At 41.6% G+C, this 27,137-nt stretch overlaps 1 protein-coding gene across 1 annotated transcript in view; it reads right to left on the reverse strand.

Annotated features, from left to right (window-relative positions):
• The window catches only part of LOC120064346 (collagen alpha-2(V) chain-like), a 66,909-nt gene that overhangs the window by 15,845 nt on the left and 23,927 nt on the right, over positions 1-27,137 (reverse strand). Inside the window, exons 2-14 of the mRNA XM_039014861.1 lie at positions 8,312-8,536; positions 8,066-8,085; positions 7,899-7,964; positions 7,512-7,565; positions 4,381-4,473; positions 3,041-3,118; positions 2,782-2,826; positions 2,633-2,686; positions 2,222-2,275; positions 2,048-2,101; positions 1,898-1,951; positions 1,738-1,791; positions 1,360-1,404 (exon numbers count right to left, since the gene is read on the reverse strand). Of these exons, the coding sequence (XP_038870789.1) occupies positions 1,360-1,404; positions 1,738-1,791; positions 1,898-1,951; positions 2,048-2,101; positions 2,222-2,275; positions 2,633-2,686; positions 2,782-2,826; positions 3,041-3,118; positions 4,381-4,473; positions 7,512-7,565; positions 7,899-7,964; positions 8,066-8,085; positions 8,312-8,536 (896 nt within the window). The remainder of the gene's footprint in view (positions 1-1,359; positions 1,405-1,737; positions 1,792-1,897; positions 1,952-2,047; positions 2,102-2,221; positions 2,276-2,632; positions 2,687-2,781; positions 2,827-3,040; positions 3,119-4,380; positions 4,474-7,511; positions 7,566-7,898; positions 7,965-8,065; positions 8,086-8,311; positions 8,537-27,137) is intronic.

Consider the following 27,137-nt stretch of genomic DNA (forward strand, 5'->3'; position numbering starts at 1 on the left):
CCGGCCAAACTGAGCAGTCGGGGGAGAAGAGCCTTGGTCAGTGAGGTGACCAAGAACCCAATGTTTGCTCTGAAAGAGCTCCAGAGTTCCTCTGTGGCGATGGGAGAACCTTCCAGGACAACCTTCTCTGCAGCACTCCACCAATCAGGCCTTTATGGTAGAGTGGCCAGACAGAAGCCACTCCTCAGTAATAGGCACATGACAGCCCGGTTGGAGTTTGCCAAAAGGCACCTAAAGGCTCTCAGACCACGAGAAACAAGATTATCTGCTCTGATGAAACCAAGATTGAACTCTTTGGCCTGAATGCCAAGCGTCATGTCTGGAGGAAACCTGGCAGCATGGTGGTGGCAGCATCATGCCGTGGGGATGTTTTTCAGCGGCAGGGACCATTTAGGATAGAGGGAAAGATGAATGGAGCAAAGTACAGAGAGATCCTTGGTGAAAACCTGCCCCAGAGCGCTCAGGACCTCAGACTGGGGCGAAGGTTCACCTTCCAACAGGACAACGACCCTAAGCACACAGTCAAGACAATGCAGGAGTGGATTCGGGACAAGTCTCTGAATGTCCTTGAGTGGCCCAGCCAGAGCCCGGACTTAAATCCGATCGAACATCTCTGGAGAGACCTGAAAATAGTTGTGCAGCAATGCTCCCCATCCAACCTGACAGAGCATGAGAGGATCTGCAGAGAAGAATGGGAGAAACTCCCCAAATACAGGTGTGCCAAGCTTGTAGCGTCATACCCAAGAAGACTTGAGCCTGTAATCGCTGCCAAAGGTGCTTCAACAAAGTACTGAGTAAAGGGTCGGAATACTTCCGTAAATGTAATATTCCATTTGTTCATTTTTAATACATTTGCATAAGTAAAAAAAACAACTGTCTTTGCTTTGTCATTATGCGGTATTGTGTGTAGATTGATGAGGAAAAAAATCTATTGAATCCATTTTAGAATAAAATAAAAATTGTAATAATTCATGAATTTAAGTATACCTGTTAGTTAAGCACATTGCACTGTTTATTTTAGACAGCTGAAAGAAATCTATCCAAAGGTTATGTACAGTACAGGCATGGCTCCTCATCATGGGCTGCATCCATATAGTGCCTTTCAATGCTTGTCTCCTTTCATTCTTCTTCACTACACTATGAAGAATCTAGACTGGTCAAAGCTAACACTAGGTAGGCATCCACCATTTTGCTTTAACCTATCTTATCTTTTGTGAACTGTGCAGACGGAGAGGAGTCTTCCAAAGAACCAATAGATCCTTATCAATAAAACATCACAATAAGGTTCAGTGCATTTTGTCAGTGACTGCATAAGTTGCTAGTACACAATACTGTACATTTGAAATATTTTCCACTTACCATAGGGCCAGGTGTGCCAATCGGACCAGTGGGACCTAATGCACCCTAAGAGATCAATTACAAAAACATTGCATTCATCAATACATGCTTTTCAAAACTTTACAGTATGCATATACGTAATATCTACTGAACAAAAATATAAACACAACATGTAAAGTGTTGGTCCCATGTTTCATGAGCTAAAATAAAACATCCCTGAAATTGTCCATACGCAGAAAAAGCTTATTTCTCTCAGATTTTTGTATATTATAGACTCATCTATATAATATCTATATGAATATCACTGTCATATCATGACAGGAAATGACTATGATGTCAATATGAATCATAAAAACATAGTGAGTGAGTTATAGATATAACATCATATAGATGCTGTACCTTAGATCCTACAGTTCCAGTTTCACCTCTTAGACCCATTGGACCTGCGTGACCCTGAAACAACAAAGTGTTATTTCTCCATTAGTGGACAATAATGGCGTGACACATGAGTTCACAGTGAGGTTCTTTGAATGTTTGTTGGGGGGGGGGTCATACTTACTCTATGGCCTTTCAATCCAGGAGGCCCAGGTGTCCCTGGAAATCCTCGAGCTCCCTGAAATACATGGTATTTTAGTACAGTTTCAATACAGTATTCCAGTCATTTTAGTCATCATTTCAAGTTGAACACTTCCATTGATATATAACTTACCGCTGATCCAGGGAATCCCATCTCTCCCGAATTTCCTGATTTTCCTCCTTCTCCCTAGGATGACATCATAATAAAAGAGTAACATGGCCATTACCACTAGCCCACTAAAACCATGTCTTTGATATGCAGGGTGGCGTCAGTACTCCGGCTGAACAGAGATGAGTGTTTACTCACGTCTTCACCCGGCTTTCCCGGTGGCCCTTCAGGTCCCCTTTGTCCAGATGTACCCTACAACAGAAGAGAATTATAAGACCTTGTATAAAGGGGTTATACATGCTTATGACAAGTCCTACAATGCATTAGAACTGCATCATCATTTATTATACCTGTCTGCTTTATGAAAAGTGTGACCAGGAGATGAAATAGTCAACATAAACAGTTGCATAGAAATTGTGTCCACAACAATGTATGCCTTCTGACATTCTACAGTCTGTCAGTTTTGTGTTGTTTAAGAAGATGAATGTGACTACTGTGGTGCCAACATGATTCAAGGTGTTATCCTCATAGACACATTGTTGAGAATTGTTGCAACAAACAGGGAACACCTGACTAGAAACATGACATGTGACAAGGAGAATGTCATACCATGTGACCTGGATCACCGACTTCCCCATGGGGTCCTTGCGGTCCAGCATGGCCCTGAGAGAGAGAGTGAGAGAGAGAGAGGTTGGTGAACGGCTAACTCCAAATAGAGTTGTTTGAAATGATTTCTTCATGGGTTGCTTTTAACTTACAGGGTTTCCATTTGGCCCAGGAGGTCCTCTTGCTCCTGCCTCCCCCTAAAACACAGATGACATCAATGCACTCACAATCATTATTGGTAAAAAAGTATGGCCCCACAGACTCAACAAATAGTTGTTTCAAACATACATTAACATCATTAAGATAAAAACATTTGCTACATCACAAAAGTTTAATTATCCAAGCCATAGCAAAGAAATATGGCACAAGAGACTTAAGTGACCCAAGATAGTGTCACTGCACCCTTCTTACACTAGTTCCTTGCACCATGGCCGTTTGGCCGGCAGATTTCTCATCCCCAAAGCCTCCAGCCATCTGAGCTCCCAGTCCCTGGAGAAACAGAACCGTGATTTAGAGTATTGGAAATGCAATCTGCAACTCAGGGAACACTCAGCATCTCAATGGGACAGCTAACAGTCAGGGGGGCTGTCCTGTCCCCATACAATGTTTCTCAATAGGTGATAATCAATCTGCTAATGTTTTATGGTTAGGTTCGTTCATGCCCCCCCCCGATCCCATTATCACCTCCCCCCACCCCACTCCTCTACTTCACGCCTGGTATCAACTGCTGCCTCATTAGTCAGGTGAAGCTTCCTGCCATCCAGGATCTTTATACCAGGCGTTGTCAGAGGAAGGCCCTAAAAATTGTCAAAAACTCCAGCCACCCTAGTCATAGACTGTTCTCTCTGCTAACGCATGGCAAGTGGTACCGGAGTGCCAAGTCTTGGTCCAAAAGGCTTCTTAACAGCTTCTACCCCAAAGCCATTAAATATCTGAACAGCTAATGAAATGGCTACCCAGACTATTTGTATCCCCCCTCCCCACCCCCGCTACACTGCTGCTACTCTCTGTTTATTATCTATGCATAGTCTCTACCTACATGTACATATTACCTCAATTACCTTGACTAACCTGTGCCCCCGCACATTGACTCTGTACCGGTATCCTCTGTATATAGCCTCGCTACTGTTATTTTAATGCTGCTCTTTAATTATTAGTTATTTAAAATTTTTCTTATCTATTTTTTACTTAACACTTATTTTTCTTAAAACTGCATTGTTGGTTAAGGGCTTGTAAGTAAGCATTTTCTCTGTTGTATTCTGCACATGTGACAAATAAACATTTGATTTGATGCAGTCAGTCTCTCCTCAACTCTTAGCCAATAGAGACTGGCATGTATTGTATTTATATTAGCCCTCTGATTACAATGAAGAGCAAGACGTGACTCTGTTCTGGGTCAAACAAGGACATTCCTAAGTGACCCCAAACTTTTGAACGGTAGTGTATATTTAAGCAATAAGGCACGAGGGGGTGTGGTATATGGCCAATTTACCACGGCTAAGGGCTGTTCTTCAGCATAACACAACGTGGAGTGCCTGGATACACCCCTTAGTAGTGGTATTTTGGCCATATACCACAAACCCCAGTGCCTTATTGCTATTATAAAGTGGTTACCGTAATTGAGCAGTAAAAATAAATGTTTTGTCATACCCGTGTAATACCACAGCTGTCAGCCAATCAGCATTCACGGCCACCCAGTTTATAATTCACATTATACATTGTTTATGAGGGGTGGATATTGTGGTACTTACCCCTGGTGGACCCTGGTTTCCTGCAGGTCCGGGTTCTCCTGGATTTCCAGGCACACCAGGCTCTCCGTCATATCCTGCTGCTCCACGTAGCCCCTTCAATTAGATAATGTCATGTTAATATAAACAGAACGAAGCAAAGCATTACAGGTTCATACGGTGTCATTCATTATGTGCCAAATCATAACTTGACGTGAGACCTACATTTCTGCTCAAATCATGTATTGATATCAGTGAGACTTGAGTTACGGATCTCCATTTAGGTTTAGTAATATATGTGTAGACATTCATATTGCCTTCTGGTTCTAAAGCATGTTTTCTAGTTGATATGCAATGACAGTGGATGATGAAAATGGCCACAAATGAGAGAGAAAATGATTACAGCGTATGCTGGACAAAACCGATAAATTGAATCAAGGGTGTTAAACATAATATGAGAGGCAGACCAGCAACATATGTCATAAATCATAAAGACTAATGTTGTTTTGCTCAATAAGATTCTGCTTAATGTATGCCCTCAATATGATCAGCATTCCAATGAGGGCAGCATATACATTCATCATTTATGTTTTTGTTGTGTACTGAATTTAAACAAAATACATACGTTTGCGGAATGGGTCTATCGGAATGTTTTCTAATGCTAATGTATTGTCCAGTTTTGTTTGCGCAATCTCTTGATCATCAAGACATAATTCATCAAAGAGACAAATCTCCAGAAAGTGCACAGCACATCAACTTGAACTATCTTCAAGTCATGTAGTCGCCATTATCTTTGAAGACATTGTATTATATTTAAGCATGACAATGAAAGCCATTCATAAATTAATCCATCTAATTCTATTATAGTTATCACATAAAGTAGTTGCTTCTCTGAAATATTCTAATTCAATAGTGACTAAGTAGTAAGTTTATTATCATGTCTCAGCTTGATTAGCCTCAAGAAAAAAATTAAGGCTATGCTATACTTTAAAAAAAGGCTTGAGGGGGTGTGGTATATGGCCAACATACCACGGCTAAGGCCTGTTCTTATGCACAACGCAAAGCGGAGTGCCTGGATAGAGCCCTTAGCCGTGGTATATTGGCCATATACCACAAACCCCTGAGATATCTTATTGCTATTATAAACTGGTTACTAATGTAATTAGAGCAGTAAAAATAAATGTTTTGTCATACCAGTGGTATACAGGCTGATATATCACGGATATGAGGTCATGAGCGCTCTGGAGCAGGTTTCATCAAGGATTTCTCTGAACTTTGCTCCATTCATCTTTCCCTTGATCCTGACTAGTCTTCCAGTCCCTGTCGCTGAAAAACATCCCCACAGAATGATGCTGCCACCACCATGCTTCACGGTAGCGATGTTGCTAGGTTTCCTCCAGATGTGACGCTTGGCATTCAGGCCAAAGAGTTCAATCTTGGTTTCATCATTTAGGTGCCTTTTGGCAAACTCCAAGCGGGCTGTCTTGTGCCTATTACTGAGGAGTGGCTTCTGTCTGGCCACTCTACCATAAAGGCCTGATTGGTGGAGTGCTGCAGAGATGGTTGTCCTTCTGAAAGGTTCTCCCATCTCCACAGAGAAACTCTGGAGCTCTGTAAGAGTGACCATCGGGTTCTTGGTCACCTCACTGACCAAGGCCCTTCTCCCCCGACTGCTCAGTTTGGCCAGGCATCCAGCTCTAGGAAGAGTCGTGGTGGTTCCAAACTTCTTCCATTTAAGAATGATGGAGGCCACTGTGTTCTTGGGGACCTTCAATGCTACAGAAATGTTTTGGTACCCTTCCCCAGATCTGTGCCTCGACACAATCCTGTCTCGGAGCTCAACAGACAATTCCTTCGACCTTATCTCAGCTCACTGGTCACCATAGCAACACCCACCCATAGCACACGCTCCAGCAGATATATTTCACTGGTCATCCTCAAAGCCAACACCTGCTTTGGCCGCCTTTCCTTCCAGTTCTCTGCTGCCAATGACTGGAACCAATTGCAAAAATCACTGAAGTTGGAGACTTATATCTCCCTCACTAACTTTAAGCATCAGCTGTCAGAGCAGCTTACCGATCACTACAGCTGTACACAGCCCATCTGTAAATAGCCCATCCAACCAACTACCTACCTCATCCCATATTTGTTTTTGTTTTTCTGCTATTTTGCACACCAGTATTTCTACTTGCACATCCTCATCTGCACATCTATCACTCCAGTGTCAATTGCTTAATTGTAATTACTTTGCCACTATTGCCTATTTATTCCCTTACCTCCTTCTCTTCTTTTGCACACACCGTATACAGATTTTTCTATTGTGTTATTGTGTTTGTTTATCCCATGTGTAACTCTGTGTTGTTGTTTTTGTCACACTGCTTTGCTTTATCTTGGCCAGGTTGCAGTTGTAAATGAGAACTTGTTCTCAACTAGCCTACCTGGTTAAATAAAGGTGAAAAAAAAATACATTTAAAAAATGGCTTGGTTTTTGCTCTGACATGCACTGTCAACTGTGGGACCTTATATGTGTCTTTCCAAATCATGTCCAATCAATTGAAATGATCACAGGTGGACTCCAATCAAGTAAATGCGTGTCAAGGATGATCAATGGAAACAGGATGCATCTGAGCTCAATTTCGAGTCTCAAAGCAAAGGGACTGAATACGTATGTAAGTAAGGTATTTCTGTTTTTTTTTTATTTATACATTTGCTAAATGTTCTAAAAACCTGTTTTTGCTTTGTCATTATGCAGTATTTTGTGTAGATTGATATGAAAAAAAGTTATTTAATCCATTTTAGAATAAGGATGTGGAAAAAGTCAAGGGTTCTGCATACTTTCTGAATGCACTTTACCTCAAACGTCTTTCCCAAATCAATCAACATTTTTATATAACAGTCACTGTGTTGACTGCACAGGTGGGTCCACATGGATCATACTACTTCTGAGGTGCTGTCACATAAAAGGGATGGGTAATCACACTATTGTTTTAGTCCCAGGACAAGGAATGATAAAGGATTTGAGATTTGGCAAAGATCCAGTTTGAATCAAAACGCTTTTTTTTGTCAATGTGCCAATGGAAATAATTATGCAGTACAGAACTCAAGCTTTGCTAAAGCATAATGGATTTGCTCTGTGAGTCATGTTTGGAACGTACAGGTCTTCCTTTCTGTCCTCGGTCCCCTCTGAATCCTGGCGATCCGGGAGGCCCCTGTTTTAGGACAAACAGATGAAAAATTCACAATAGCGTAGACACAATAATGTTCCTCCATAAAGCCCATGATAATATCATTACTATGGAAACAGAGTAAAGTCATTCCGGATGCTCTGTCAAGTACAGTTGTACTACACAGGAATGCTTTCAGGTCAAGTTAAAGGTAACTGTTCTCTTCTGCCATCTAGTGTCGACTCAAAGAGTTTTACAAAATCAACAGTTAAAGCTATATGCACCAATAAAGCTGTATGTTGTTGAATCGCAACAAAGTTCCATATCATAAACTCAATTTATAATAGACTTTGAAAACAAAGTGACCTATAAGCTTACCATAGGCCCAGGACGACCTCTGATCCCAGTCACCTGTGGTACTTCTCCAGGTTCTCCTTTCTGACCCTACAAACGAAGAGCAAGAAGACAGACATTGCTCCACCGTTTAAATTCAAGTAGTAATACGATATTATAAAGATGTATCACAATGATATACTAAAGCTTACCCTGTAGACTCTGCCACCATCTGAAAATGACAGAACATAACAGACATAAAGAATCATGTCACAAAAGCATCTAGTCTACGGAGTGGAGTTAATTCTTATTTTCTTCATAGCGAAGCACTGGGTTCACACGTAGTTACATTAGTAGTTACACATTCATGAACAGTTCACACTGGGTTCTCTCGTAAGAAATGTTTTTCATGACTTGGGGTCACAACAAATTTTAGGTCACGCTTTCTAACCACTCACCGGGTCTGCCATTGCCACTGGTGTCTGAGCCACCCTCGCTCTGGCAGATGGGACAGCACTCGCCCTCGGGGATGGTCACCTTCTCACAGTTGGACAGCTCATCGCACTGGATCTCATCGCACAGGACGGAGCCGCTGTCGCACACGCAGATCCGACATGGCTCTGGTTTCCAAATGTCTCGGTTGGTGTACACCTGGCCGTCGACCGTGCAGCCCGCGTCATCTCCTGTGGAAGGCGGGACCGACAGGACAGGTCAGACAAAGGTCAGAGGTCAGCCATGGAAAGTCAAACTTAATGCCCCCCTTCCTAAAAATATTTTCTGAATGCCAGGATATAAAATGAAACAAAATAATGGCAATAGGAAAAAGAAAACTCATGCTCTACAGAAGTGGACGACAAAAAATATTAAATACTTAGGATGCTTAATAAGTGACAACAAACAACAAATATATAAAGATAACTTTATCCCATTTCTCAACAACATTAAAGCAGATCTAATTGAATGGAACATACCAAGAGTGTGCAAGGCTGTCATCAAGGAAAAGGGTGGCTATTTGAAGAATCTCAAATCTCAAATATATTCTGATTTGTTTAACACATATGTGTTATTTCATCGTTTTAATGTCTTCACTCTCATTCTACAATGTAGAAAATAGTCAAAATAAAGAAAAACCCTTGAATGAGTAGTGTAGATGTTCTAAAACATTTGAACGGTAGTGTATATGGAGACTTTAGTGACAAAAATAAGAGGTTACATATATGCAATTAAAAAAAAAAGTTTCCTGATCTTTCTTAAATCTCTTAGATATAGGATAGACACATAAGAACAAACTTCCTTTTGGGTCTATCTGTTGTTTCATGTACTTCATCTGTTAATTGATGCATTTATATGGTCTAATAACAGTAAGGTCAAATAAATGTTTTCATCAAATCATTTTTGTATATATTTTTTTGATACGTCAAGAGGTCTTAAAATTCAAAATCAAATAGCAAAAATATCCTTGGTATGACCGTCTTAAAACAATTCCATATAACTTAGTAGTATTTTGGACTGACCAATGTAGATATTTTCAAATAAATGCAACTTGAGTTTCATATCACAGTTTTATTTGAAATCTTTTGGACATCAGAGCAATCTTAAGGGGATCCTATTTTATTCAGAAAATGATATTCATATGATAGTTAAGATATAAAAAACCTTGCAGAGAGCATATCCAACTGACAATCTCTTTGAAAAAATATAAACTTTTGGCACTAATACTAAAAATAACTGATATTGCACAAGATGGAGGGAATGTTGGAATATACTGTATCTAACAAAATTACAGCGAAAATGTAAGCTTAATCCAGTATAAACTAATGTGTAGAACTGAAGAGACAAAATGCACAAATTCTACAGTACAACGGCAGAGTCATGTCTGAAGTGACAATAATGCATCCATTATTTGTCCGCGGTCAAACGACCACCCCTCATCACTGTCAAACTCTCCCTAAAACACTTCTTCTAATCGACCTGGCCTGGGTATCCTGGAAGGATATTGACCTCATCCTGTCAGTTGAGGATGCCTGGTATAAATAAGCATGCCCCTTTCAAAAAATGTAGAACTAAGAACAGATATAGCCCGTGGTTCACTCCAGACCTGACTGCCCTCGACCAGCACAAAAACATCCTGTGGCGTATTGAACTAGCATCGAATAGTCCCCGCGATATGCAACTTTTCAGGGAAGTCAGGAACCAATACACACAGTCAGTTAGGAAAGAAAAGGCTAGCTTTTCAAACAGAAATTTGCATCCTGTAGCTCTAACTCCAAAAATTTCTGGGACACTAAAGTCCATGGAGAATAAGAGCACCTCCTCCCAGCTGCCCACTGCACTGAGGCTAGGTAACACTGTCACCACCGATAAATCCACGATAATCGAGAATTTCAAAAAGCATTTCTCTACGGCTGGCCATGATTTCCTCCTGGCTACCCCAACCCCGGCCAACAGCTCCTCACCCCCCACAGCTACTTGCCCAAGACTCCACAGCTTCTCCTTCACCCAAATCCAGATAGCAGATGTTCTGAAAGAGCTGCAAAACATGGACCCGTACAAATCAGCTGGGCTAGACAATCTGGACCCTCTATTTCTAAAATGATCAGCCGCCATTGTTGCAACCCCTATTACTAGTCTGTTCAACCTCTCTTTCATATCGTCCGAGATTCCTAAAGATTGGAAAGCTGCCGCGGTCATCCCCCTCTTCAAAGGGGGTGACACTCTAGACCCAAACTGTTACAGACCTATATCCATCCTGCCCTGCCTTTCTAAAGTCTTCGAAAGCCAAGTTAACAAACAGATCACTGACTATTTCGAATCCCACTGTACCTTCTCCGCTGTGCAATCCGGTATCCGAGCTGGTCACGGGTGCACCTCAGCCGCGCTCAAGGTATTAAATGATATCATAACCACCATCGATAAAAGACAGTACTGTGCAGCCATCTTCATCGACCTGGCCAAGACTTTCGACTCTGTCAATCACCACATTCTTATCGGCAGACTCAACAGCCTTGGTTTCTCAAATGACTGCCTCGCCTGGTTCACCAACTACTTCTCAGATAGAGTTCAGTGTGTCAAATCGGAGGGTCTGTTGTCCGGACCTCTGGCAGTCTCTATGGGGGTACCACAGGATTCAATTCTCGGGCCGACTCTTTTAATTGTATATATCAATGATGTCGCTCTTGCTGCGGGTGATTCCTTGATCCACCTCTACGCAGACAACACCATTCTGTATACATCTGGCCCTTCGTTGGACACTGTGTTAACAAACCTCCAAAAGAGCTTCAATGCCATACAACACTCCTTGCCCTCTAACTGCTCTTAAATGCTAGTAAAACTAAATGCATGCTCTTCAACCGATCGCTGCCTGCACCCGCCCGCACGACTAGCATCACTACTCTGGACGGTTCTGACTTAGAATATGTGGACAACCACAAATACCTAGGTGTCTGGACTGTAAAGTCTCCTTCCAGACTCACATTAAGCATCTCCAATCCAAAATTAAATCTAGAATCGGCTTCCTATTTCGCAACAAAGCCTCCTTCACTCATGCTGCCAAACATACCCTCGTAAAACTGACTATCCTACCGATCCTCGACTTTGGCGATGCCATTTACAAAATATCCTCCAACACTCTACTCAGCAAGCTGGATGCAGTCTATCACAGTGCCATCCGTTTTGTCACCAAAGCCCCATATACCACCTACCACTGCAACCTGTATGCTCTCGCCGGTTGGCCCTCACTACATATTCGTCACCAGACCCACTGGCTCCAGGTCATCTATAAGTCTTTGCTAGGTAAAGCTCCGCCTTATCTCAGCTCACTGGTCACCATAACAACACCCACCCGTAGCACGCGCTCCAGCAGGTCTATCTCACTGGTCATCCCCCAAGTCAACAGCCACTTTGGCTGCCTTTCCTTCCAGTTCTCTGCTGACAATGACTGGAGCGAATTGCAAAAATCGCTGAAGTTGGAGACTTATATCTCCCTCACTAACTTTAATCATCAGCTATATGAGCAGCTTACCGATCGCTGCAGCTGTACACAGCCCATTTGTAAATAGCCCACCCAACTACCTACCTCATCCCCATATTGTTTTTATTTACTTTTTTGCTCTTTTGCACACCAGTATTTCTACTTGCACATCATCATCTGCACATCTATCACTTCAGTGTTAATTTGCTAAATTGTAATTACCTCGCTACTATTGCCTATTTATTGCCTTACCTCCTTACTCCATTTGCACACACTGTATACTGATTTTTCTATTGTGTTATTGACTGTACTTTTGTTTATCCTATGTGTAACTCTGTGTTGTTTTTATCGCACTGATTTGCTTTATCTTGGCCAGGTCGCAGTTGTAAATGAGAACTTGTTCTCAACTGGTTAAATAAAGGTGAAATAAAGAATCCATGCCTTCTGGGAATGCTATAATATCCAAAAGTTATGGGTAGAGTTAGAATAGTTGGCTGTCAGAAGTATTACAATGTAAATGTAATTTTTATCCACCTGTCTGCATAATTTCAAGATATGGCATATGAGGGAGCAGTGAGAAACCTCATGGGATGGACTATACTTTTCCCATCAATCATCTTGAAAAAATGCATACTTAAAAATTGGAAATCAACCAATCCTCCATCGTTAACACAATGGAAAGGTCAAATCCTTTATTATCTAAATGTAGAAAGTGGATGGGCGACAGAGAGAAACAAAACAGTGCAGTTTGAGGCCATCTGGCGGAGAGCGATGCAGGCCCTGGAGATGGGAAGGTGAGTATGGGGGTCTGGGTAGGTGTGATGTCGTTGATGTTTGTGTGTGTCTGTGTGTTGTCATTTGTATGTGTATGTTTTGTATTTTTAAAGAAATATAAATAAAAAATATTATCTAAAAAAGTCAAAGTGAGTAACTCAAAGGAACTTTGATGGTAAAGAGCATATTAGGGAGATCTGCTTTCTGTGTAAAAATGTATGAGAACAGGGACAGGAAGAAATTGAACGCTCAAAATTACACCACTGCTCTTGAAATTCACTTTAAAGATTATGTGGTGTCATTTTTCATTTTTACAATATGTTATAGCTAAATGCTACAAATCATGGCACAGAGGATGGCACAGAGAGATGGCACAGAGGATACCCAGTTCTGGGTTACTATTTTAAGATAGGCTAGATGTTAAATGTTGAAAAAGAGAAAGTAACATGAAGACACTCGAGCAAAGCCCTGGTTAAATGTTATACTTCAGACATGTTCTCATAGCTCACTTCCTATTAGCTTTATAATAGATTACAGGTTTCCTCCCTAGACCTTGACATCGCTAAACCTTCTGATTTCTTTGCTATCATGCAGTATCACTGACAACAAAATTAACACAAACCCAATTGGACACTTTAAACACAGAAGAGTTAATGCAGGGCCTCCTGAGGGGCGCAGTGGTCTAAGGCACTGCATCGCAGTGCTTGAGGCATCACTACAGACCCGGGTTCGATCCCAGACTGTGTCACAACCGACCGTGACCAGGAGTCCCATAAGGCGGCGCACAATTGGCCCAGCATCGTTCGGGTTAGGGGGCTTTCCTTGGCTCATCGTGCTCTAGCAACTCCTTGTGGCAGGCCGAGCGCCTGCAGGCTTACTCAGTTGTCAGTTGAGCAATGTTTCCTCTGACACATTGGTGGAGCTGGCTTCTGGGTTAAGTGGGCGGGGTTAAGAAGCGCAGTTTGGCAGGTCATGATTCAGAGGACGCATGACTTGACATTTGCCCCTCCCGAGCCCATTGGGGAGTTGCAGCGATGAGACACGACTGTAATTTGATATCATGAAATTGGGGAGAAAAAAGGGGGTAAAAAAAAGAACAAATAATAAATCAACAACAGTTAACTGTAACGGTGTGTTAAGCATTAATGTGGAACATATCTTTTCCATTAGGTACTGGATAAAATCTCAGTTCAACTGCAGGGAAAAGAGGGTTCTGGAAAAGGTGACTGTCGGTTATAGTAAAATCGCCCCACTGTCAGACATTAGCTAATTTCCTCCAAACTAATTCCTCTAAAGCTTGACTTACAGGAAAAAAGAAAGACCCAGACACCAATGAAAAATGTCTCTGCATGCAGTTGAAGTCGGAAGTTTAAAGACACCTTAGCCAAATACATTTAAACTCAGTTTTTCACAATTTAACATTTAATCCGAGTAAACATTCTCTGTCTTAGATCAGTTCGGATCACCACTTTATTTTAAGAATGTGAAATGTCAGAATAATTGGAGAGAGAATGATTTATTTCATCTTTTATTTCTTTCATCGCATTCCCAGTGGGTCAGAAGTTTACATACACTCAATTAGTATTTGGTAGCATTGCCTTTAAATTGTATAATTTGGGTCAAACGTTTCGGGTAGCCTTCCACAAGCTTCCCACAATAAGTTGGGTGAATATTGGCCCATTCCTCCTGACAGAGCTGGTGTAACTGAATCAGGTGTGTAGGCCTCCTTGCTCTCACACGCTTTTTCAGCTCTGCCCACACATTTTCTATGGGATTGAGGTCAGGGCTTTGTGATGGCCACTTCAATACCTTGACTTTGTTGTCCTTAAGCCATTTTGCCACAACTTTGGAAGTATGCTTGGGGTCGTTGTGCATTTGGAAGACTCATTTGCGACCAAGCTTTAACTTCCTGACTGATGTCTTGAGATGTTGCTTCAATATATCCACATCATTTTCCTCCCTCATGATGCCATCTATTCTGTGAAGTGCACCAGTCCCTCCTGCAGCAAAGCACCCCCACAACATGATGCTGCCACCCCCGTGCTTCAAGTTTGGGATGGTGTTCTTCGGCTTGCAAGCCTCCCCTCCCCCTTTTTCCTCCAAACATAACGATGGTCATTATGGCCAAACAGTTCTATTTTTGTAACGTCAGACCAGAGGACATTTCCTCAAAAAGTATGATCTTTGTCCCCATGTGCAGTTGCAAACCGTAGTCTGGCTCTTTTATGGCGGTTTTGGAGCAGTGGCTCTTCCTTGCTGAGCGGCCTTTCAGGTTATGTCGATATAGGACTTGTTTTACTGTGGATATAGATACTTTTTTGCCTGTTTCCTCCAGCATCTTCACTAGGTCCTTTGCTGTTGTTCTGGGATTGATTTGCACTTTTCGCACCAAAGTACGTTCATCTCTGGCAGACAGAACGCATCTCCTTCCTGAGCGGTATGACGGCTGCGTGGTCCCATGGTGTTTACACTTGCATACTATTGTTTGTACAGATGAATGTGGTACCTTCAGGCATTTGGAAATTGCTTGAAGGATGAACCAGACTTGTGGAGGTCTACAATTTTTTTTCTGAGGTCTTGGCTGATTTCTTTTGATTTTCCCATGATGTCTAGCAAAGAGGCACTGAGTTTGAAGGTAGGCCTTGAAATACATCCACAGGTACACCTCCAATTGACTCAAATTATCTCAATTAGCCTATCAGAAGCTTATAAAGCCATGACATAATTTCCTGGAATTTTCCAAGCTGTTTAAAGGCACAGTCAACTTAGTGTATGTAAACTTCTGACACACTGGAATAGTGATACAGTGAATTATAAGTGAAATAATCTGTCTGTAAACAATTGTTGGAAAATGTACTTGTGTCATGCACAAAATAGATGTCCTAACCGACTTGCCAAAACTATAGTTTGTTAAAATACATTTGTGGAGTGGTTAAAAAGCTTGAGTTCTGTACTGCATAATTATTTCCATTGGCACATTGACAAAAAAAAGCATTTTGATTCAAACTGGATCTTTGCCAAATCTCAAATCCTTTATCATTCCTTGTCCTGGGACTAAAGCAGTAGTGTGATTACCCATCCCTTTTATGTGACAGCCCCTCCGAAGTAGTATGATCCATGTGGACCCACCTGTCCAGTCAACACAGTGACTGTTACATAAAAATGTTGATTGATTTGGGAAAGACGTTTGAGGTAAAGTGCATTCGGAAAGTACTCAGACCCCTTGACTTTCTCCACATTTTGTTACGTTACAGCCTTATTCTGACAATACCCTATAATGACAAAGCAAACTTTTTTGCAAATGTATTAAAAATAAAAAACTGAAGTATCACACTTAAATAACTATTCAGACCCTTTACTCAGTACTTTGTTGAAGCACCATTGGCAGCGATTACAATCTCAAGTCTTCCTGGGTATGACGCTACAAGCTTGGGACACATATATTTGGGGAGTTTCTCACATTCTTCTATGCAGATCCTCTCCAGTTCTGTCAGGTTGGATGGGGAGCTTTGCTGCACAGCTATTTTCAGGTCTCTCTAGCGATGTTCGATCTGGTTCAATTTCGGGCTCTAGCTGGTCCACTCAAGGACATTCAGAGCCACTCCTGCTTTGTCTTGGCGAAGGTGAACCTTTGACCTAGTCTGAGGTTCTGAGCGCTCTGGAACAGGTTTTCATCAAGGATCTATCTGTACTTTGCTCTGTTCATCTTTCTCTCGACCCTGACTAGTCTCCCAGTCCCTGCCGCTGAAAAACATCCCCACAGCATGATGCTGCTGCCACCACCATGCTTCACCGTAGGTATGGGGCCATGTTTCCTCCAGACGTGACGCTTGGCAATCAATGGAGTTAATCTTGGTTTCATCAGATCAGAGAATCTTGTTTCTCATGGTCTGAGTCCTTTAGGTTCCTTATTGCAAACTTTGTGCCTTTTACTGAGGAGTGGCTTCTGTCTGGCCACTGTACCATAAAGGCGTGATTGGTGGACTGCTGCAGAGATGGCTGTCCTTCTGGAAGGTTCTCCCATCTCCACAGAAGAACTCTGAAGCTCTGTCAGAGTGATCATCTGGTTCTTGGTCACTTCCCTGACCAAGGCCCTTCTCCCCCGATTGCTCAGTTTGGCCAGGCGGCCAGCTCTAGGAAGTCTTGTTCGTTCCAAACTTCTTCCATTTAAGAATGATGGAGGCCACTGTGTTCTTGGGGGCCTTCAATGCTGCATAACTTTTTTTGGTACCCTTCCCAGATCTGTGCCTTGACACAAGCCTGTCTCGGAGCTCTACGGACAATTCCTTCAACCTCATGGCATGGTTTTTGCTCTGACATGCACTGTCAACTGTGAGTCCTTATATAGACAGCTGTGTGCCTTTCCAAATCATGTCATATCACTTGAATTTACCACAGATGGACTCCAATCAAGTTGTCGAAACATCTCAAGGATGATCAATGGAAACAGGATACACCTGAGCTCAATTTAGTCTCATAGCAAAGGGTATGAATACTTATGTAAATAAGGTATTTCTGTTTTTATTTTTAATACATTTGCAAAAATGTCAAAAAAACTGTTTTTGCTTTTTCATTATGTGGTATTGTGTGTAGATTGATGAGGAAAAAATATAATTTAATCAATTTTAGAATAAGGCTGTACCGTAACAAAATGTGGAAAATGTCAAGGGGTCTGAATACTTTCCGAATTTACTGTATAACATAAAAATATGACATTTTTATTACACTCTACATTTTGAATTCTTATGTGAATTTACAACACATCTTCATGGGTTTACCTCATTTACCTACTCCAAAGGCAGCAGAGAGTAGGCTATATCAAGAAAAGTTCCCATACGTTTTAACACAATTTATCCACAGTTACAACCAAATACTTATTCATTATGATTAATCTTTTTATCTACTTAATTATTTATTGAACTTCAATTCTACCAGGTAAGTAAGTTGACTGAGAAGAACACATTCTCATTTACAGCTAAACCTGATGAAGAGATGCAGGGGGAAGGAGAGTGGTTGTACTGTACTGTAAGCTGCATTAGCATGTCTAGGTAATCATGATAATTGACAAAAAAAACAAGCTAATTTATCAAAGAGCTAAGTAGTGTAAGCTCATGGAGTAGAAGTGACATGCAGATCCTTTACCTGTTACCATTGTAAACACCAGGTGGCACCCCTGAGCTTCATAGGTAACCCCTTGACAAGAACACACCTCACAGACTGGTCAGTGCCAGACTGACAGTGGAACATGTCTACCAGCCCAACAGCTCTTACAAGATACTACTTTTATAGCGTTCAAATGTTTCCATTTATTCAAATGTTTCCATGTATATATTTTCTTCAGTGAAACCTGTGCTGTGAGGTCTGACTGGTTGGAAACAGACTGAGCAGTCGGCTATGTCATCACTTTGGCATTGTGGGGATAATGGCTCATTCCAGATAAGCTAATCTTCTAAATGAACCATGTGTTAGTTCACTCCACAACATATACAAAATGACCACAGGCAGAGTTTTCCCTGAAATCAGACTTCCTAAAATGGATGCCGTAGACCATGACCAAAATTTAACAAAAGTATGAAAAAATGATGACAAAAACTATACACAAAAATATCATCCTGGAATATTTGGTTCACCAGGATCTTATTTTCTATATTGGAGGGAGATAAAGTGTGTGAAAGAGTCTGACTTTACAGTGCTGTGCTGACTACTCAGCAAAGAGAAGAGAGAACAGATAAGGAGAAACTAAAACTCTTATTCTGGGAACTGGATCAAACAAAAGCAAATAAGTCCATGATAACCGCGTAGAAAGCCTGTGGGAGGATGTTACTGATACCATCAATCACTTTTGCCTTAACAAGGCACAATGAGGACCATATGGCTATCCCGGCACAGCCAGAAGAGGACTGGCCACCCCTCATAGCCTGGTTCCTCTCTAGGTTTCTTCCTAGGTTTTGGCCTTTCTAGGGAGTTTTTCCTAGCCACCGTGCTTCTACACCTGCATTGCTTGCTGTTTGGGGTTTTAGGCTGGATTTCTGTACAGCACTTTGAGATATCAGCTGATGTACGAAGGGCTATATAAATACATTTGATTTGATTTGATTTGATCTCAAATTAGAAGGAACTACAGTCTTGTCCAGCTACAATATGGCGTGATCAAATATACTGTAAGTAAATTTAAGTGATTGACTGTGGCAGAATTAAAGGTTTTTCCCATGCCCCAATGAATGTCTGTGGTTATGAGTCATGCCGCCCCCATCAGCCGCCACACACAGCAACCCCCCACCGACACCCACCCTTATGTCTCAGAAAGCCGTATGGCGGTGGTGGTGGAACACTCCCCCTCCGTGGCAGCGTTGATCCGTAGAGCCTGTCCTCCACCATGTCTCCATTCTTTATCTGTGGACCTCTCTGTGGAACCAGTTCTTCACTCTACACTAGTCTAGGCTACTTAATAAACAGTAGATAGGCCCTCAGGAAAGTTTCTAGGTTGTCCATGTTCTAAACATTTGATGAGTCTAAAAAGTCCCGGGATGGGTTAAGTTGCTTGCTAAAAGCTCTGCTGTCCTGCCTCCAAGTACCATCCATAACTAAAGCCGGGACTTTCGTCAATGAAAACCAGTTTCCAGGCTATTGCTCTGTGAGAATGCACATTTGGAATAATTGAATCAATAAAACACTGGAACAAACAAAGAAGAAAATCATCTTCATATGAATTCATACATCAAACATGTTTTTGCAAACCACAATGACATTTTTGTTGTTGTTGCCGTAACTGACTTTGATTGAAAAGGTCTTGGTTTGGATTCCTGTCCCCATGTATTTACTGTGTTTCTGTAACCTTGCAGATGTATTGTTATTATTTGTGGCAGATTAAAATTGACTACTGTCACGTAGGACATTTCACATCAGCTATATACAATATGCACATAGTTTGATTTAGTTCGCTTTTCTGAAACTCTCCCACAGAAAGTATTGCGCAACTGGAGAAGTGGCGGCCTGGCTTATTATAGGTTACGCTCATTGTGTAGTGTCACAAATATGACAGAAATGTAGCCAATAGTTATAATCAATGACATTTAAGCTATGGAGCCTGTAAGAGTCTTTAATAGCCTAGTTGTGCTCATCCTGTCGAGCTGATTGGTGAGTGTTGGTAGGTGCAAAAAAGGATACACTCGTATGTTGTAGTGGGGCCCATTTTTTTCTGTGTTTTAAAACAATAGTTGTTGATGTGTACATTTCAGAACCATTTTGTACATCTGAATAGCAGTTTGACCAATCTACCTTGTTTTATTTGAGCGCTAAAGCAATACTTTTTGTGCACCCCCCATTGATTTAAAATACCCTCTCAGACATGTCATCCTGGAGCCAGGCCTACTTGTGCCCTCATAAACGCTCTTTGCGAGTGCACCCAGCAGCATTGGGTTGACTCTTGCAGGTAGGATGAAAACAACTACATTGACCATGATCCTTTGCTTGTTATGGACACTTTCACCATGATCCTTAGTGATTTTTTGGTACCATTCAGCCCCATTCAGCAATATGGCATGCTTCAAATTCAAATACTTCCAGCTTCATGTGCCATCAAGGGTTTTCCATAGGAATACGTGGATGATGTCAGCGCTATCACTATCTAAGCTGACATGTTGAACACACCGCTCACATTACATGCGCGAGTGTTGTAAAATAAATGTACACATACATGTTATTCAATCCAAACTGCCCGTACGCGTCAATGAGCGTTTGCGTAGCCAGACTCTAAAATAGAACTTGGTTCTATGTATGATGCGTGATGCGCTGCAAGTCCTGCCTCTCCTGTCACCTCATTGGTTTTTAGGAGCATCTACCCACGTGGGTGATTGAAAGATCAACTGAGGTCCACTCTCCAGTCCAGTTGGTGGTGGTAAGACACCTTAAAGTTGGTTGCCAACTGCCATATAAAGTCCACAGAAGAAGAAGAAGAAGAAGAAAAAGATTACTAGAAACTAACTATGTTTCCCCTTTTATCTATGGATTAATTGTTGAGATCACACGATAGAGATCACACAATTTCTACAAAGATCCAGAAAAAGGACCTTGTGCATTTTAGGTGAAATAACATCCCAATGTTTACATCCCAGGACAAATTAGCTAGCAACAGACAAAATCGTGCGTGCCCGGTCTAGTCAGTGCAGAGCTTGGAAAATGCAACCCCCTCCCCCCTCTCCTCTCAGCTTAATTCATTGCAGGTTCCATACTTTCCTCGAACAGGTAAAAACCTGCTAACAGTGAAAAAACATGCTGCCCCCCTTTTGTGGAGTTCGTCTGAATACTAGTGTATTTCCCACTAGTATTCTCACTCAGACGGACCACTCCTGTTTGAGAACATGGACTTTCTCTAGGTTACTGAGAATGACAGAATGTTTAGTTGTGTTCTTAGTAAGACTCCCTAGACTGTTAAACTACCTCAGGGGGAACAAAAGCCAGATAAAGCTTACTACAAGCTCTATGGAGACGCAAGATTCGGAGCGTAGCAATGTATTTTTTGTCACAAAAGGTGATCCTTGAAATCCAGAATTCAACATACTTTTGTATTACCTGAAAATTGAGACTCGTCGTATCATTCATTCCACAGCCGTGGGGGGCAGTGTTGTTGCTTGGTTCCTTGATCTGATCAATAGGCTTTATAGGCTATTCATCAAAGTAGTCTGTTTTGCATTGATAACCAAATATAATCTCAGCGACTGTTCAAACTGTAAACCAAACAAGAATCCATCCAAAAAGGTATTTTTTTAAAGTAAAAACGAATGATTCCAGGCTATTGTGAAATGGTTGAACCTGCTGTAGCCAACTAGCTAGCCATGTTTTTTCTTTCTCCGTGACCAATACATGATGACGTTCTATTTGTAGCTGATATGGTAATTAATACACAAGCAGCATATCAAACTGGGATAATGTTTAAGGTTACACCAGCAAGTATAAGAATATTTTCCACAGCATATTATTTTATTATACATCTGATTATTTCACATGGAGATGTGGGAAGCTAATAAGGCTAGATAGCTTGCTATATTTTTAGCCAGGCTAAAGCCAGGTAGCCAGGCTGCCATCTAGCTACTACTGGCAAGGGAAGGGAAACACCATATTCACGCCACTTCGATACTGAAGTGAATTTTTCTTAGCAGTGTAGGGAAACTTATGCAGCAGGCTAGGATAATTAATGTAGCAGGTTAGGAGACTATGGTTAAGGTTAGGGTGAGGGAACATTCTCTCCTAACCTGTTAAGAAAATCACTTTGTATCGAAGTGGCGTGAAAAGTGTGTCCCAGCAAGGGAAGGCGACTCTTCCGTGTGTTCACAAAATGAAATGACAAAAAAAATAAACTTTGCTATCACCCCCTTGTGAATGGGAGTGGGACTGGTGAGGATATCATGTTGCCAAAAGGTGTCCGCTGCTCCAAAAATCCCACTCCACCCACGCACATGCACGTAGATCAATGGAGCGGAGCTTGTAGTAACCTTAAAAGTGAACCGCAGCATCCAAACTTGAATGATGTCAAACATCTATGATCAAATTCCAGTGAATCTAGCAGAAGGTGAAAATTAATGGGTACTTCATGGATTTTCCTTGGCTAATGTGGAAATACTCATAACACGTTGTGTTTGGGGAGTAGACTATTGCAGCCAGAAGTGTAAAGGTTACAAAATGACCTGATGGAAACAATGAGTCATTTAAACTCAACTCTCTCTTTCCCAAAAGCAAAAAAAACTCAATGCCAGCCAAACTGTTTCAGATAGTAGGCTTACGCTTGTTCAAATAGCAAGATGTCCTGAATGCTCTGTCAGGTGTCAGACACATCCAAAAGCAGCCTAATCCTTTTGATATGACTTAGTCATTTTATTATTGTTTGTTTTCTATGTAGGCCTGAACAGATCTTCCATTTGGGAAGACCAGAGTGTTCCTGCTGACAGTGTTGATCCTGTAGGAATACTGTCAGCTTTTTCCAGGTCATGCTGATGAGTTACAGATGCTGGGTGGCTTTGCGGCTGCTGTGGTGCCTGCTGTGGTGCCTGCTTTGAACCCTTTGGTGTCAGAGCCTACATAAATCTCCCAGTTCCTCCTCCCCTTTGACGCCCTCCTGTCAATGGTTCACTGAGAAAGCTATCCAGGACAATGATTGGTCACACACAACTGGGTCACTATTGTGTCTATGAAGCTTAATGAAGGCTTCCTAACCCTTTTTAACACCTAGGTAGATGTTTCACAAATAATTTATAAGCAAATGCCATAAAGGGCGATATGACAGGTCCTTACACCTGGCATTATTGCCACGTAGCAGACGGCGTATTATGTGTGCAGCTTTTGAAGGCTTCATTAAGCCTTTTTATAAAACAGGTGGGACTAATCCTGGAAGCTGATTGGTTAAAATCAAATTTCATCCGGTGTCTATTCCACAAGTTACCACCGGCTAAAGCGATGACGTTGAAATGCCTATTTACTCTATTCCATCTCACTGTACAATCCACTGTCTCATCAGCCCAGCCAGGCAATTTAATAAACTTGATCCCCACTGTAAAAAGCATCTAGACATTATCTCCCATTTCATTTAGACTAGCAATTGGTTTTCAGTAGCAAATATTTGTATAAACCTTGCTGTCTATCTCCCTGACATTTGCAACATTGTTTAAATATTGCATTTCAATCTCCAGCTGTCCCATAGTAATGAATGTGTAGGGGTCGGGACTCGGGACGAGTCAGATAGGCAGGCAGCTTTTCTCAGCCAGTCGAAATCATGAATCAGCATAATTTTTATGAATATATACAAAGAAACGGCAAAGAAAACAAGTCAAACTAAACGAGATGCAGTTAGTTTGCAGTCTTTCCAGCTTCAGTTTGAAGTGATTGTGTTAGCTGTGATGTTGGCTAGCTCTGAACAACAGTGTCCTGATGAGAGAGCACATTTCTATGCCAGGTGAAATATCGCATCATTAGCTCATTGTTATGGATGTATTCAAATATATGTCACTAGAAAACAGCTTAAACAAATGCAAATGCAGCTACTTTGCTGTTATTCTGGATGCAGTGTTTGACGTGACTGTAAGTTAGCTGTAGTTGGCTTGCTAGCAAGCAAGGGATAAGAACATTGCCAGTCAGTATGGCAATAGAACATTTAGAACGAACAACTGGATACAGAACAAAAAATACTTAACAACTGGGTAGCATCTCTGGCAACCGAACCGATAGAATGAAACACCAGCTGGCTTGGGTAGCAACCCTAGATTTGTGTTGGGGCTATATCTTGTGGAAAAATGAAATAGTATGATTAAATTCATACAAATAATTTTTTTTAATGAAAATATGTCAATCATTATTTGAATATGTTGGTAACCCGTTGTATAAAAGTGATAATGCCCTCGAAGCCGGTGTTTGGAGGATATATTGGCACGGTTTGCCGGTCCTCGACTTTGCCTCGGGCCTATATATCCTCCAAACACCGGCTTCTCTGGGATTATCACTTAAATGACATACAGTGGGGAGAACAAGTATTTGATACAATGCTGATTTTGCAGGTTTTCCTACTTACAAAGCATGTAGAGGTCTGTAATTTTTATCATAGGTACACTTCAACTGCGAGAGACTGAATCTTAAACAAAAATCCAGAAAATCACATTGTATGATTTTTAAGTAATTAATTTGCATTTTATTGCATGACATAAGTATTTGATACATCAGAAAAGCAGAACTTAATATTTGGTACAGAAACCTTTGTTTGCAATTACAGAGATCATAGGTTTCCTGTAGTTCTTGACCAGATTTGCACACACTGCAGCAGGGATTTTGGCCCACTCCTCCATACAGACCTTCTCCAGATCCTTCAGGTTTCGGGGCTGTCGCTGGGCAATACGGACTTTCAGCTCCCTCCAAAGATTTTCTATTGGGTTCAGGTCTGGAGACTGGCTAGGCCACTCCAGGACCTTGAGATGCTTCTTACGGAGCCACTCCTTAGTTGCCCTGGCTGTGTGTTTCGGGTCGTTGTCATGCTGGAAGACCCAGCCACGACCCATCTTCAATGCTCTTACTGAGGGAAGGAGGTTGTTGACCAAGATCTCGCGATACATGGCCCCATTCATCCTCCCCTCAATACGGTGCAGTCGTCCTGTCCCCTTTGCAGAAAAGCATCCCCAAAGAATGATGTTTCTACCTCCATGCTTCACGGTTGGGATGGTTATCTTGGGGTTGTACTTATCCTTCTTCTTCCTCCAAACACGGCGAGTGGAGTTTAGACCAAAAAGCTCTATTTTTGTCTCATCAGACCACATGACCTTCTCCCATTCCTCCTCTGGATCATCTAGATTGTCATTGGCAAACTTCAGACGGGCCTGGACATGCGCTGGCTTGAGCAGGGGGACCTTGCGTGCGCTGCAGGATTTTAATCCATGACGGAATAGTGTGTTACTAATGGTTTTCTTTGAGACTGTGGTCCCAGCTCTCTTCAGGTCATTGACCAGGTCCTGCCGTGTGGTTCTGGGCTGATCCCTCACCTTCCCTATGATCATTGATGCCCCACGAGGTGAGATCTTGCATGGAGCCCCAGACCGAGGGTGTTTGACCGTCATCTTGAACTTCTTCCATTTTCTAATAATTGCGCCAACAGTTGTTGCCTTCTCACCAAGCTGCTTGCCTATTGTCCTGTAGCCTACCCCAGCCTTGTGCAGGTCTACAATTTCATCCCTGATGTCCTAACACAGCTCTCTGGTCTTGGCCATTGTGGAGAGGTTGGAGTCTGTTTGATTGAGTGTGTGGACAGGTGTCTTTTATACAGGTAACGAGTTCAAACAGGTGCAGTTAATACAGGTAATGAGTGGAGAACAGGAGGGCTTCTTAAAGAAAAACGAACAGGTCTGTGAGAGCCGGAATTCTTACTGGTTGGTAGGTGATCAAATACTTATGTCATGCAATAAAATGCAAATTAATTACTTAAAAATCATACAATGTGATTTTCTGGATTTTTGTTTTAGATTCCTTCTCTCACAGTTGAAGTGTACCTATGATAAAAATTACAGACCTCTACCTGCTTTGTAAGTAGGAAAACCTGCAAAATCGGCAGTGTATCAAATACTTGTTCTCCCCACTGTATACCGTGTGTAGTGTGACCTAAAACTGCCTTTGCATTTTCAGTGTTGAAATTGGTGTTAAGGACTCCGAAATGTCTTGTCAGCAACTAGTTACTACAAAGTGTCAGTTCAAAGTGAATGTAAACCCTATGATACCTGGCCCTCTGTGCTTTGTTAGGGGTGTCCAGAGGAGTTGCCTCCCTTCAGAAGGTTATAAACAACATTATTTCATATTCCAAAGTTGTGAGGTATGAGAGCTGGGGATTATAGGCAAACCTTGTTGGCACAACAGAACACTGTTGCTTCTGGTTTGAACACGCACTTCACCTTCCCTTCCATTCCATAAACAAGGTTAGGCTGGGGTAGGGATGGGGAGTGAAATTAATAAGTAGCTGATTACATGCCTGTGCTTCTTTTTCTTCTGGAGCTGTCTCCGACGGTCGGGGCTTCCTTTAAAGAAAAATGAAACCCTCGAGTGGTTCCAACCATGTTTGCCTGGGAGGATGCAGTCATTCTAAATTACTCTTATCCCCCTTCTACTGACTACTAGTTTTCAATTGTCTTTGTTCCACAGAGCTCGTCTGTGGTCAAGTACCGTCTACACTGCAGGCCTGGGTTTAAATAGCATTGAAATCTAACAATTACTTGTGTTTTGCTTCATTGAGCTTGCCTGGGAAAAATTGCATAGTCCTAAAAGCGCAAACCCTGCCTCCAGGCAGGCTCAAAGAAACGGTCGAAGACTTAAAAATCTTAGAAATCATTTAAATACGATTTGAACCCAGGTTTGCCACACTGAGATGTCCCTCTTAATTAGATGCAGAATATTTACAGTAATTCTATGGTGTTCAAGGAAGGCTTGAGTAACTATAATATGTGGAAAACGTATTTATTCGGCTATAACATATACTTATACTGGATTAAAAATACAGCCCTAGCAAGCCAGAACAGAAAGTAATGGCGCCTGGGGAAGGTTATGGGATAAGATCAGTATGGTAATTAATCCTTCACATAATCATATCAAACATGACTGGAAGCTACAGTAACAAGCTAGGTTTTCTCTTTTGCACGACTAGCTTTCTGCAAAATGCAGTGAGTTTAGACCAATGTACAGCAAACCATCCAACTGCAAACCAGTAGTGCTCAAAAGGGAGAATAGTAATAGCTACATATGTACACACTTCTACTAGCAAGGCACAACAATATGCCAGTTACTGAAAATAATAACATTTTCAAGTCATCAACTTGACTTCAACCTTATCTGGCCATGTGGTTTACCTCACGATGGCATTTGGCTTGCTCTGTAACTGTGTATGGTTTGTGTGTTTGCTTTTTTCCCTTTCAGATGAATTACAGCGCTCTGACCACAAAGCCAATGATGTTGAACATATAACATATCATTTATGGTATTATAACACACCTGGCACATAAAAACAGGCATGAAGAAGAATTCCA

The sequence above is a fragment of the Salvelinus namaycush genome, chromosome 19 (assembly GCF_016432855.1).
Source record: "Salvelinus namaycush isolate Seneca chromosome 19, SaNama_1.0, whole genome shotgun sequence".
NCBI lineage: Eukaryota > Metazoa > Chordata > Actinopteri > Salmoniformes > Salmonidae > Salvelinus > Salvelinus namaycush.